The 14,073-nt window shown below is 52.3% G+C and overlaps 1 protein-coding gene across 1 annotated transcript in view; it reads left to right on the top strand.

Moving 5' to 3' along the window:
- Positions 1 to 14,073, top strand: part of FRAS1 (Fraser extracellular matrix complex subunit 1) — a 104,123-nt gene that overhangs the window by 80,489 nt on the left and 9,561 nt on the right. Inside the window, 21 exon segments of the mRNA XM_031063660.1 lie at positions 1 to 125; positions 497 to 744; positions 1,931 to 2,079; positions 2,284 to 2,437; positions 3,543 to 3,678; positions 3,961 to 4,157; positions 4,491 to 4,644; positions 4,964 to 5,143; positions 5,252 to 5,440; positions 5,879 to 5,998; positions 6,419 to 6,598; positions 8,285 to 8,409; positions 8,836 to 8,976; positions 9,486 to 9,716; positions 10,027 to 10,140; positions 11,133 to 11,283; positions 11,757 to 11,916; positions 12,154 to 12,316; positions 12,543 to 12,789; positions 13,306 to 13,650; positions 13,892 to 14,052. Of these exon segments, the coding sequence (XP_030919520.1) occupies positions 1 to 125; positions 497 to 744; positions 1,931 to 2,079; positions 2,284 to 2,437; positions 3,543 to 3,678; positions 3,961 to 4,157; positions 4,491 to 4,644; positions 4,964 to 5,143; positions 5,252 to 5,440; positions 5,879 to 5,998; positions 6,419 to 6,598; positions 8,285 to 8,409; positions 8,836 to 8,976; positions 9,486 to 9,716; positions 10,027 to 10,140; positions 11,133 to 11,283; positions 11,757 to 11,916; positions 12,154 to 12,316; positions 12,543 to 12,789; positions 13,306 to 13,650; positions 13,892 to 14,052 (3,670 nt within the window).

Genomic DNA, 14,073 nt, shown 5'->3' with positions numbered 1-14,073 from the left:
GATCCAGTTGGCTGTAAGTGACACAGATACAGCTCCTGAGGGCCTTTTCTTTGAGCTGGTGAAACCTCCCCATCATGGCATCGTGCTCAAGTACAGCGCAGATGTGCAGGAGCTCATGAGAGCAGGTGAGTGGAGCAAGAGTTTCCCTCAGTGCAGGAGAGGGGTCAACCTGGCTGGTTTATATGAGCAGGAGGAGATAGATGCTCCTGGCAGATCAGGATGCATCCATAGGGAAGCCTTATCTAGCTGTGAGCTCAGGAAGCAGCTGGGAAGAAAAGGAGGGTTGGTGGCCTCCTTGAGAATCACGAGGAGTCGCTGGCACTGGGAAGGTCACAGCTTTTCCTCTGCCCTGCCAGCTCCTTAATGAACGTCCTCATAACCCACAGCCCTGGCAGGATGGGATGAAATGCCAGTTTAGTTCTTGATTAAGGTCATTTGAGTTGGATTCCTGCTCTGAGCAGAGTCTTTCTGACTCGTGTGTCTCCTCCCTTGGCAGGCGACACCTTCACCTACGAGGACGTCACCCGGAACGCTCTGCAGTACGTGCATGATGGCTCAGCAGCGGCAGAGGACAGCATGGAAATCTCTGTCACCGACGGTGTCACCACGGTTACCACGGTGCTGAGGGTGGACGTGTCCCAGCTGGACACCCACGGCCCCCAGCTGGCCCCAGGCTGCCTGTTGGCTGTCACTGTGGCCAGCAAAAGCTCTGTGACCCTGTCCCGACAGCACCTGGCTTACACGGTGGGTTTGCATCTGCTCCTAAGCCCAGGGAATGCTGCCAGGCTCCCTTTCCTTATCCCCCACACACCTTCCTGCTGTCAGCATGGATTCTGGCTAGAGAGCTCAAGTTTTGGCTGCTGCCAAAGAGGGGATAACAGACTCTTTCATCCCACAGGGATTTAAGGTTATCCCCATTTGACTGTACCAGAGGTGAACTGCCATGCTAAACACGAGAACCTAGTTAATCCCAGATTTTTCTGTCAAACAGACTTGCTAATAAAGCACGTGGATTCGCCAAGTGTTAATCCCTTGAAAACTTCAGCCCCCTCACCCACCTTTTTCTGGGCAGATTGGAAGGGAGAAGAAGTAAACAACCCCAGGATGCTGCAGAACTTGGTGGATTGAGTTGGTCCCAGGGCTTATGGGCTGTGCAAGAGTTATCCTGCTGGTGACATTCCCAGGAAAGCTCTGTACTCCTTGCAGATGATGTAGCACCCTTGATGTAGCACCCTCCTGAGGGAGGAGAGATCACAGTACAGATGCAAGGCTGGAGAGACCTGAGCTGAGAGAGGCTGGCTGTCAGAGAGATGATTGGGAAATTTTTACTTTTTTTTTAAGAGATCAGTCTGGATACAAGTCTAGAATCTGTCTTGTCCTCCTCTTAAGGAGGAAGGCTGACAAGGGAGATGCTCATGTTTAATCTGAATAAGAGGACAGATAGGGAAAAGAAGATTTCACTTCTGACCCATATGCTCAGGATGTGTTGATTTCTGCTCTGGGTCTTATTTTTCAATCACCTAACAAAACTCTTCTAAGAAAGATGACATCTGAGTTGTGATACCACAGTGTGGTTGTACTTAATGTGGTTGAAAAGAGACAAAATCAGCTTTTAGTTCATTGTGAAGTACTTTGAAAATGAAAATACCAGGTTTATGTCTGGGAGACTGTGTTAATGTGATACAAGGACATAGAGAAAGCCTTGTTGAGCTGAGAGAAAATGAAAATACATTTTGTAGTATGCTTTGAAAATGTCAACCCTCCTGACTCTCTTCTCATCAGCAGAGTTTCATTTAATATTCATCTGTGGGTGTGACCCAACTGGGCAGGTATAAAACTATAAAGCTCTTATTCTTTCTTCTATTTTTAGTGGAACACAGCAATGGCTAATAGTGCCCTGTTTTCATTTGGTTTGTTTCTTCATGCTTAGGACAACAACTCTCCTGACTCAGAGATCAGAATCCAGCTGATATCTCTACCAGCGTATGGAACCCTCCTCAGGATGTCAGGCTCCCACAATGAAGAGCTTTCCAAGGTTTACAATTTCACCATGGAAGACATCAACAGCCAGAGGATCAGGTAGCAAAGAACACTCCCTCAAGCCATACCACTTAAAAGCTCACTGAGCTTTTCCCCAGGGATCTCTGGGCTACTTAAAAGAATTCAGGGAATGAAAGTGACGGAGGGTTGGGAACTGAGACACCACCTCTCTTCCAAGAGGATGGGATGGATGTGCCTGGGGGTCAGTGAGGCTCCCTGACTCCCCGTGTCCTCATCCCACAGCTACTCCACCACATTTGAGACCAGCAATCAGCCCGTGACTGACATCTTCCACTTCTCAGTGCTGGATGCTGATAACAACAGGCTGGACAGACAGATGTTCACCGTCACCATCACCTCTGCCCCGGCGCTCATCGCCTTCGCTGACCACGTCACCGTGAGTGCCCGGGGACAGGGACATGGCTCTGAGTGCCTGGGGACAATGACAGCCATGGCTCTGAGTGCCTGGGGACAGGGACAGCCATGGCTCTGAGTGCCTGGGGACAATGACAGCCATGGCTCTGAGTGCCTGGGGGCAATGACAGCCATGGCTCTGAGTGCCTGGGGACAGGGACGTGGCTCTGAGTGCCTGGGCACAAGGGCATGGCTCTGAGTGCCTGGGGACAATGACAGCCATGGCTCTGAGTGCCTGGGGACAGGGACAGCCATGGCTCTGAGTGCCTGGGGACAGGGACGTGGCTCTGAGTGCCTGGGCACAAGGGCATGGCTCTGAGTGCCTGGGGACAGGGACGTGGCTCTGAGTGCCTGGGGACAAGGACAGCCATGGCTCAGATGGGAGCAGCTGAACAGTTTTCCTGGACTGAGGGGAAGTGACTGAATAAAGCGTAGTGTTACATGTGCCACCCAAAAGGTGAACAAAGCACTTGGAGGCTGGAGGAGGCTGACAGTCCATCTGCATCCCCAAACCTCAGCTGTTTATATTTGTCCACTCAGGAGCTGCTTGTCCCTAGGGTGTCTTCTTGATATCAGTGGAGCAAGTGACATCTAGCTCTATTCATCCCTAATTTCACCAGTGTGTGTGTAAGAGACTCTTCAAGTCTGAAGACACCTGGTGCTTTAGGCTGACACAGAGCATTTCACACTCCTTATCAAGGCCTTTGGAAGTCATCTCCCTCCTTTCCAGCTGTGCATTCCCCCTCCCTTGCCTTCAAAAGCCTCTCCACAACAAGAACTGCAGGTGTTGCCTTCCAAGAGGTCACCATGACACTGCCAGTTCCCTTCCTGTCCTGTCCAGGCTCCTCTTGGAGGCCAGATGGGCTTTGTTCTTCCCATCCCACCCCACCCCACCCCACCCCATCCCATCCATCCATCCCATCACCTCACCTCACCTCACCTCACCTCACCTCACCTCACCTCCCTGCTGAATTCCTGATTAACAGACCTAGGGGAGGGTGGGACAGCACTCCAGCGCCCGGGCAAGCCTCTCCTATGGAAGCAGCCTTGTTCAGTAAGGATTTGTGTTGTCTGCTGTTGCTTCCCAGGTGGATGAGGGGGGCAGGGTCCCGCTGCTGGCTCATCACCACTTGACTGCTGATTATGACACTGCTGCCAAGGAGGACCTGAGGGTCACCATGGTCACTCTGCCTGTGTATGGCTGCATCGAGAACACCAGGACAGGTAAACTGCTGGGCTCTCCCTTCTTCCCTCCTTTGGGTTCCTACCAGGATCACATCTGTCATATCCCATGGAGGGGATGGCTTGTGCTGCAACAAAAACTGCAGCTTACCCAGGGCCCACTCTAATTCAGCAGATGTTTTCTCCCTCAAAGGCCACAAGGTGTGGGAAGCCAAGCTGTAGAAAAGAGCATCCCTTCTTCTGCAGCCTTCACAATGTGCTGGGTCTCTGTTGAGTTTATCAGCCATTTGAGCATCCTTTCACCAGTGATAATCTGGTTTGCAGGAGAGAGCTTTGGCCCACAGAGTGAGTCTATGGGGAGCACAGATGCATCCTTTTCCCTTCACGATGTCCTGGAGAAGAGCATTTACTACTTCCAGAGCGTCCATGAGAGCATTGAGCCCACAAGTGACGCTTTCAGCTTCTATGTGAGTGATGGCTTCAGCCAGTCAGAGGTGCAGAGCATCAACATCACAATCCAGGTATGCCAGCTGCCAGAGCCCTCTCCTTTCACACAAGCTCTTTTCAAGGCTTTACTCCTTCCTTTTTAGTATGTGGGAAGGGGGATTAAAGGGAGATTCCTTCCCCTAGCACAGGCACATAATTTACCTGTGATGCCCAGGGACAGTTGTGCATTGTAGCCTCTTCCCCAGGGCTTACTGCTCTGGTGTCTCCTCCATCTTGGAAGCAGCCATGGTGCTGGATAGATTTGGAGGGACTGGTGATGCCAGCACCAGTTCTGTCATTTGGGAGCTTATGTTTCAATCAGGTGGGCCTTTCCCTGTGCTCATGTTCCTTTTTCTGGCTGTGTGCAGCGGCAGAACGACGAGCCCCCCAGGATGGTGCTGGAGCCTGTCCGGGTGCAGGAGGGCTCGGCCGTGGTCGTGACCAACGCCTCCCTGAGCCTGCAGGACTTGGACACCCAGAGCAGCGAGCTGGTCATCGTGGTCAGCCAAAGCCCTGAGCATGGTACGTCCTGACAGGCTGGGGCTGAGGGACAGGGAGTCTGTCTGTGTGTCTGTGTGTCTGTAAGAGCCCCTGCTGTGAGAGGGAAGCCTGGCATGTGGGAAGAAGCACAATCTGGACCAGGACTATGCTTGAGGACAGCCTTGTTCTTGGCGGGCTGTCCCTGCTCTTTGCCGGGGAGCAGCAGGGGTGGCGCAGGTATTTCCCTGGGGATTCCCTGCTGGCAGGTGCCTGTCCCTGCAGGGCCCAGGGCAGGCAGGGTGCCAGGTGAAGGCAGGCTCTGTCCCCAGCGGGCTGTGCTGAGCCCTGTGTGGTTTGGCAGGCCAGCTGCGCAGAAGGCAGAGCGCGGCGGAGGCGCCGGAGCAGGGCCGGCCGCTGTCCCGGGGCTCCTCCTTCACCTACCAGGATGTCCTGGAGCAGCTGATCGTTTACACCCGGAGTGGGGCCTCCAGGAGGCTGCCACCCACGGTGGCTGTCAGCAGGGACCTGCAGCTGCCAGCTGGTACGGGGACAGGCGTGAGAGTGGCATTGCTGGGTGCTGCTGTCGCTTGGCCGGGCTGCCCGAGGCTGACTCTGAAGCTGATTGTGGGCTTTGCTCTCTCTGCTGCAGGCTCTGCAGCTCGGCTCACAGCTCAGCACCTGAAAGCAGTGGCTGGACATTCAGGGGACACGGCCATCAGATTTGTCCTGAGGAGGGACCCCAGCAGGGGCCAGCTGCAGCTGACCACAGCTGATAGCCCAGTCCAGATCTCTGCCAAAGGACCCCTCAGAAGTTTCACCCAGGCTGATATAAACAAAGGTGAGACTGCTGGATTCTAGGTAGTCACAGCAAGTATATAAACCAAGGCTGGTTTAAGGTAGTCTTGTGAGGAGCGGGGAGTTGGACTTGATGATCTTTATGGGTCCCTTCCAGTTTGAGATATTCCATGACTCTGTCATCTTTATGAGAGGGGAGTGATGAGCTGAAGTAGGGAAGGGAGAGGGAAAGAAGTAAGCTCAGGTTGTTAAGTTAGAGCAGAACCATGTATCATTAAGTATATGTTAAAAAGTCTCTCTCAGCAGAAGAAAGAGAATAAAGAGAAAAAAAAATTTTGAAACCCAAATGCAGGAGCCCTGTCAAGCCCTAGCCCTGTCAAGCCCCTGTGCCTCAGCTGATGGTGCCAGCCTGCTTCCAAAGTAAGGATTAAAAGCTGCAGCCTGTACTAAAGCATCTCTTTTCTGCTCTCCCTCTCCCCAGGGCACGTGGTGTACAGCCACGGCAAAGGGGATCCCGGCGGAAACTTCCCTTTCACCTTTGATGTGATGGATGCAGATGGCAACAAGCTGATGGACCAGGTTTTTCACATCCATGTAATAGGTAAAAAGTAGTGCTGAAGTTGTGTTTTCTTTGCTGCAGAGTTTGAGCCTGCCCACAGATTCCCATCCCACATGTACTGCAAGGCAAAATGGAATTTTTGAGCTGCGGTTTTGATGAGCTGTCAATTCAAATGCCTTTGAAGTGAGGGGCATGGGGAGATTTTGCAGATGCAAGGGTTCATTCTTTGGCTTCTGACAAACTCACTGAAAAGGTAGAAAAATTCGTCTTAATGCCTTCATGCTGTTTAGATAGTCTTTAGGGCATTATAATGTTACCATCCCTGATAAATGGGATGGCCCCAAGTTCCAGTTTTGGAATTATCAAAATGTTTGTGCGTGTGCTGTCTTTTGCTTGAGCACAAGTACCTGAGGGATGGAGTGTGACTGTCCCCCAACTCAGCTTTGTGTTTAACCCTTCCAGAGGACAGATTTCCCCCCTCCATCATCACCAACAAGGGGCTGGTGTTGGATGAGAACTCAGCCAAGGCCATCACAACCCTGCAGCTCTCGGCCACTGACCAGGACAGCGAGGCCTCCCGGCTGCAGTACAAGGTGACCCGGCAGCCACAGCTGGGCCATCTGGAGCACGTGGCCTCCCCAGGTGAGCAGGGAGGTGTTGGGTCCTGGGAGCACCAAAACACTGGAGCCTCTTGAGCCCTAAACATTCACTGCTGGAAAAACGTGCCCAGAGGCAGCAGCACAGAATTCCAGAAATTGTTAGAAATCAATTCACAGAATTGTTAGGAACCAAAGGGCCATTAGTCCAGAGGTTGGGGAATAAGGTGAGTGGAGGCAGAGCAGCCCAATAATCCCAGCTGAGGATTTATGTGAGTTTATGGCCCTACTGCTGCTTCTGCATGACAGGAAAACCTTTGGCCTTTGCTGTGAACAGCACAATGCCCCAAAGAATCCATCCCTTAATGTCCTTGGAACCAGTCCATCTTGGTGAACAGATGACTTATCCTGCACATGTGATCTGAATTTCAGAGCTGCCTTTCATGCCTGCTGACAGTGTGAGTGTGCAGTCCCTCTCTGATGAATTAATCTAAATCTGTGGTGTCACATTATACGCTCCTCTGATTTTATTATACTCATCTAAGATTATATTTCTTCTTCGTTTTAGATTTCTCATTAACATGAGATTAAAGTGGAAATATCTGCTGTGTGTTTTCAAGATGCAGACAGTCCCTGTACAGCTCAGTTTGAGTGTGGGGTTTGCCTCATCTTCTCACTAAAAACATGTTGAAAGGGCAGGAATAATGAATGAGTTATAATAACTCACTGCTGAGAGTAAATTAAAAACATGCACTGTTTTTGCCTAAATTGCAAACTAACCAGTGAATCTTGTTCTTTGGATACTTCAATTAAGGACTTTATTCCTCCTGTTATTTAAAATCTGATGGTGATTCTGATTTCTGTTCTTTTTCATGTCTATGAGGGACTAATAAGGATACAGAGTCACAGAATGAGAAGTAGTTGTAATCATGATTTAGACGGCCTAAACCTAAGAAAAGAATACTGAAGTGTTCAAAAGAGAACCCAAACCTTTACAGCTGATGAGCTCTGAAGAAATATTAGCTGAACATTCCATTTTGGCTCATTTATTTACATCAGATCCTGGTGTCTTTTGTAGTGTGGCCAGCATCTGTCAGCAGCCATTTAGTGTGATATATTGGTGGCAAACTTCTTGTCAGGGTGTTTGTTGACAACAGCAGTAAAACTGTTGAACACAGCAACGAGATTTAAAAAGCTCAAGTGCTTTTTGAAATGCTTGTCAGGTACCTTTCTGTGGCTGTGTCACACCTAATGGCCTGTAAAGATGTCACTATAAATCAGTGCTGAAAAAGGGACTTGGTATGAACAGCAGGGGTACAAGGAGGGGCAGAGAGAAGAGACACTTGGAAGGCATTTTGGAAAACTGCTGTGAGGCCAGGAGGCCTTTAGCTCATCCTCAGTGATGCCTTGGTTGGGTTAGTCCTGCCCAGCAGTGAGAATCCAAGTGTTACATGGGCCATTTTTCTCCCAGCTTCTCTCCCCCTCTGCCCCAGGAGGCCCACTCCCAACAGGATGAGGTCAAAAGAAGCTTGGACTTCTTTTGGAGAAGGAGATTTTAGGAGGCTCTGTGCCAGCTTAAATCCCTGGCTCCACTGAGATTCATGGGGCAGCCTGACTTGGATCAGAGCCAGCCAAAACTGAGTCCTTATGGCTAAATATGTCCTGCTTCCTGTAGTGTTTCCCTGCCTTGCTCTTTCTGTTGCACATTTCCCCCCTGTTGTTCATTTCCCAGGGACAAGAATTAGTTCCTTCAGCCAGGCAGATTTGGCCTCTGGCAGCATCCAGTACATCCACACCAGTGACACGGAAAAGCACAGGGACACCTTCACCTTCTCTGTGTCTGATGGGACAAACGAGGTCAGTCCCAGCCTGACCTCTGCCTGAGAAGGAGCCTGGGCAGAGGTGGCTGTTCCTCCTCCTCCTGCTGTGAGATTCCCCACATCCCTCAGGGCAGGGAGCAGGGAGCCACCTGACGACAGTCAGACCCTGGAGAAATGCCTCTTTGCTGCTTTCTGAAAGAGCTGCACATAGAGGGAGAGGGGCAACACAGACTGAGAGGGAGGGAGAGTCTATGTCCATAAATATCACAGAAAGAGGGAGAATTAATTAGTGGGGAGGGATAAAGAAGGTCATGTTCATGTGATCTGGGCTTAGCAGCTCAGATTTACTCCCCAGACAAGGCTGAAATGAAGTGACCCCACCTGAAGATTGCTGTGCTCTTGCCATGAAGTCGCACTCTTGGAAGGCTGAGTTCATCAAGAGAGGTTTTTCCTCCTGTCTCAGGTGAGCCAGACCTTTGACATCACCATAAACCCCGTGGATGACTCCTTACCCGTGGTGCAAATCTTTGGGATGACTGTTCAGGAAGGAGTGAGAAAAACCATCACTGAGTTTGAGCTCAAAGCAACAGATGCCGACACAGAGGTAAGGCAGGACCCCCCAGCCTCCTCCCTCTCCTCTTCTGCTGCACATCTGGGCTGTTGGGAAAATGGGCTTGTGTTTTAGGACTCATAAACACAGAGTTTATGCTTAGCATGGATGAGAATGGCACTTCCTCCTCTTGCTGGGTCTGGCACGAGGCTGAGCTGTCTGACCCTGGCTCTACCTCACTGCTGCTTCCCCTGCAGCAAGAGATCTGGCTGCCTGAGCCAAAATCCTGCCCCAAAGGTTTTTGCTGCTTCTGCCCTGGCAGAGTGGCAAGGGACACATTGCCCAGCATGGCTGCAGGGCTGGGGCTGCTCTTATGTTCCTGGAGCTGTCACAGGGTGGGAGCTGTCTCCGACCAGCTGAACCAGGAGCTGGGTGGGATGTGCCTTGCTTTGTGGGGAGCTATCTTGGGAGAGGGATAAGGCCAGGGTGGGGCTCAGGGGGAACCGGGAATGTGCCGGCCCTGAGGTGGTGTGCCAGCTTTGCCCCTCCCTGTCCGGGCACAGGTGGAGTCCATCACGTTCCGGGTGGTGCAGCCGCCCCGGCACGGGCTGCTGGAGCGCGGCGGCCGCGGGCAGCGTCCCCTCCAGGCCAGCACCTTCACCATGGCTGACATCTACCAGAACCTCGTCAGCTACAGCCACCATGGTGGCCCCGGCACGCTCAGGGACCGCTTCACCTTCACCGTGTCCGACGGCACCAACGCCCTCTTCGTGGTGCAGGAGGGCCAAAGGAAGGTCAGGGGGCACAGGGGATGGGAAGGGGCCTTGAGAGCCCATAGGGAGCTGCCTCTTCTTGGGGCAGGGGGCTGAGCTGCTGTGGCTGCAGGCAAGGGCTGAGTGCTCTCCTTTATGTGATCCCTTTGCTCCTTCCCTTTGCTCCTTCCCTTTGCTCCTTCCCTTTGCTCCTTCCCCTCCCTGCCCTCTGGGTGTGCAAACTCACCCCAGGACCTGGATGGCAGCAGAGCTGAAGGGAGCTGAGCTGGTAACATGGTGGGTGAGGCTCTGCCTCCCAGCGTCACCCCCTTTTATCTTGAACTGTTGTCAGGTGGTGACCGCAGCACCGCAGCGCTTCCAGGTGGACATCCTCCCAGTGGATGATGGGACACCCAGGGTTGTCACCAACCTGGGCCTGCAGTGGCTGGAGTACAGGGATGGCAAGGTAACACCTGCCTGGGCTGCTTCTCAGGCTGCTCCAGGAGAAGGGGCTTCTCAGGAAAACATCCTCATCCTTCAGCACTTCTGTTTTTGTGAGGGAGAATGCCCACCCCAGCGTACATTTTTAGCTTTGGTGATGGTGGAGATGGCTTGATGATGTGCTGTAGCAGCCATGGCAGAGATAAGTGGCTTTCCAAGGATATGGTGCAGGAATTTCTTGTTGTAACATGCCTTTGTTGTGCTGAAGTCCAAACAAAACCCCAGGAAACTCTTGGCTAATTTTTGAGGAGCCAGCATTAACTGTAAAGAAACACTTTGGTTCCTCCCAGAAAAAAAATGAGTGGAAGATGCTGTAGTAAGAAATTGTATTAAGAAATGGCTATCTCAGCTCAAACTCCTGATTTCAGGAAAAGCACTCCTGCAGCCTCAAGCAGCTCAATTTTGTCTCTTTCTCCTGCTGTTAAAAACATTTTGATTTTGAAGAGGAAGCAAAATGTGGTGGAACTGAATCAGAACCCTCTGAGGGCATTTGAAAGAGGCTCTCGTGGAGACTCAGCAGAGCTGTGTGAACAGTCTTGAGTAAGTCCTTCAATCAAACCTGCTTACAGATTTGTTTTTTTGCCAAGCAGGGCCTCACCTGAGCATCAGCACAGCTCATGGAATAGAGGTGTCTAAGAGAAACCCAAAGATTTGTCCTATCTTTTAGCTCCAGCTAAATAAGGCTGGGCAGCTGCTTTGGAATTTGCTTTTCTTTGAGCCACATTTGTCTTTTTAATTCAAGTAACCGGATGTGAGGCAAAATTTGAATCCTTCTTGTGTTGTTAAACATGTTGTGGGATATCTCTGTTCAAGGCTGCTCTGTACTTCCACATCCCTAGATCTTCCCTCATGGAGAGCTGTTTTGACAGAGGGATGTTGGGCTTTTTGTGTGAACAGTCAATCAGACTTGCACTGCTGGAGCCTCAGTTTTACTCCCTTGATTTGGCTTTAATCCAGGCCACCAATCTCATCACTAAGAAGGAATTACTGACGACAGATCCTGACACAGATGACAAACAGCTGATCTACGAGATAACAACCGGTCCCAGAAATGGTCATGTGGAGAACAAGCTGAAGCCAGGGACAGCTGTGACCACCTTTACACAGGGTATGGAGCTGGGCTGTGCCCCGCTGCTTTTTTTCCATCAGTTGATTCAGTTTGTTAAAATAAGGAAAAGAAAGGTGGGAGGGGAGAAAGCCAAGGGGCAGCATGTTGAAAATAAGCATTGAACTTTGCTGTCAGTTGCAGAAATCCTACAGTTTCTTAGAAACAACAACCTGTGTCCTGTATGTTGTCCCGGGTTCTCCATGCTTGTTAGAGCTGGAGATGTGACTTGGGGCAGTAAAGAGGGGTTGCAGATCTTGCAAGTGCATCTGATCATTGCAGTCTGGCAGAGGTGTAGCTGTGCAGAGTCAGCACTGTGGGGGAAGCTCACTCTTGCAGGGCTGAGGCAAGGGGAGCTGAGTGGGTAACTGCTTCCTGTGCCACTGGGATCCCCAATCCCAGCAGATCCACACTGCTCATCCACAAAGCTGCCTTTGGATTCCTGTGTTGACTCACTGGCTGTTCTCTCCTGGCAGAGGATGTGAACCAGGGCCTCATTCGGTACGTGATGCACGAGGAGAAGGTTCAGGAGACCACGGACAGCTTCCCGTTCCTGGTGAAGGATGGCAAACCCAACGTGGTCAGTGGCAACATCTTCCACATCCAGTGGTCCCTCCTCAGCTTTACTCACTCCAGGTAAGTGCCATGAGGGTCACAGCACTTACCTGGCAGCTGGGCTCTTACCTGAGCTCCCTACAGTGTGGGAAGGAAATCCTGCCAGTGAGGAGAGGGCCCTGCCAGGCTGAACCACGGAGCAGCTGCTCGGTTATTGCCGTGCCTTGGATTTTCCACGGAGCCTCACCCTCAGTGTCACACAAACACCCAGGGTTTGCTCCCCAGCCTGTTCCTCATGTGTGCTTGATCCCTTTCCAGCTATAAGGTCAGGGAGAGCGCTGGCTCCGTGACCGTCACCGTGAGACGGCTGGGGAACCTCAACCAGTACAGCATCGTCCTGTGCCGCACCGAGCAGGGAACGGCCGCCGCTGGATCGGGATCACGGCCCGGAGAGCAGGACTACGTGGAGTACGCGGGGCAGGTGGGTGGCACACAGCAAAGGGATGGCCTCACCATGCATGCCACCAAGCCTGGAGCAGCAAATGGATGGGAAGTGACAAAAACACTAAGGAGGCTGTGTTCCTTTAGTAAAGTCAGGCAGGTTGTTTGCGGTTGGAAGAGGGAGCACCTCAGGGCAGGGTGAGACAGGAAGGACAGGGAGCTCCAGGTGGCACTCCAAGGACAGCAGCCATTTTGCTGCCTTGTAGGTGCAGTTTGAGGAGAGGGAGGACACCAAGGCCTGCACCATTGCCATCCACGACGACGACGTGTTCGAGGGCACAGAGAGCTTTTCTGTGGAGCTCAGCATGCCGGCCTATGCCCTGCTGGGCAACGTCACCCGTGCCACCGTCACCATCGCCGACCCCGAGGACGAGCCCACGCTGCAGTTCGACAGGAGCACCTTCCATGTCAGCGAGAGCGCTGGCTTCCTCTCGGCTCCTGTGCAAAGGAAAGGTGGGTTGGGCCCTGCTGAGCCCAGTGGGAGGGACACGTGCAGAGGGGGAACCCCTGGGCTTTCCCTGCTTATGGTTTTGGGGCCTTCTCCGATGTTTTGGAAGAGGTTCTGCGGCACAATGCAATGGCAAGCAACACACGGGGCTGCGTTGTTTATTTTTTTAACCTTTCCTGTCTCTGCTGTGAAAGCCTCTTGGGTTTGGATTTGTTTCAGCTCCTGGCATGAGCAGGAGCAAACCTTTGTATTTGTTTGCTGCTTCTGTGTGAGCTAGACAGTGCTTTATGTGGAGTCTGTCAGTGGCTGTGTGTTCTTTAATAGGCAAGTGCCACCTCGCGGCTTCCTGAGTGTGGGTTAGGAGCTTGCCTGGAAGTCACGTCTAAGCCAGCTGCTATCCAAGTTCAGCATTTCATTCCTCATCCTCTTTTCCAAATGCTGCTTTATTATTTAAGTGACAGGTGTCTCCACCAAGTAGATTTTAAGTATTTCCACTATGGAGTTTTCCTGTTGCTTCCTAGGGGATGCCAGCAGCACTGTGTCTGCCATCTGCTACACCATCCCCAAATCAGCCAGGGGCAGCAGCCTTTACATGCTGGAATCTGGCTCCGACTTCAAGTCCCGGGGGCTGTCGGATGAGAGCCGCCTCGTGTTGGGGCCGGGTGTCACCGTGGTGACCTGTGATGTCACTCTGATTGATGACAGCGAGTATGAAGAGGAGGAGGAGTTTGAGGTGGTGCTGGCCGACGCCTCGGACAATGCGCGCCTTGGCAGCCGGGCTTCGGCCAACGTGGTCATTGCTGGTCCCAATGACGCCTCCACAGTGTCCCTGGGGAATGCCACCTTTACTGTCAGCGAGGCTGCAGGTGAGGAGCAGGGGGCTGTGTTAGGGTGCTCCCTGTAGAAGCTTTCACCATGAAGAGGTGTCAGAAGGAGCGATTCAGGGCACAGCAGAACTGCAAAGATGTGCTGCAGAGGGGCTCTGTGCTTCCCTCTGCTCCAAGGGGGAGGCTGGGGGCAGGAGCAGTGCTGAAGGCAAAGGGGTGGGCTTGTGGAATTTGGCTGCTCTCTCAGTTTGTTCTCTCTCATGTGCATCTGGTGCTGCAGGACACATTGAGATCCCAGTGGTGCGGCAGGGACCTGACCTCTCCACGCCCACGTCGGTGTGGTGTGCCACTCGGACATCAGACCCGCCCTCGGCCAGCCCAGGAGTCGATTATGTGCCCAGCTCCAGGAAAATAGAGTTCAGGCCAGGCAAGACAGCAGAGGTGAGGAGCCACTTGGATTTC

The sequence above is a fragment of the Geospiza fortis genome, unplaced genomic scaffold, assembly GCF_000277835.1.
Source record: "Geospiza fortis unplaced genomic scaffold, GeoFor_1.0 scaffold909, whole genome shotgun sequence".
In the NCBI taxonomy this organism is placed as follows: Eukaryota; Metazoa; Chordata; class Aves; order Passeriformes; family Thraupidae; genus Geospiza; species Geospiza fortis.
Note: the sequence above shows the minus strand (reverse complement) of the source record. Positions and strands in the feature narration are given on the sequence as shown.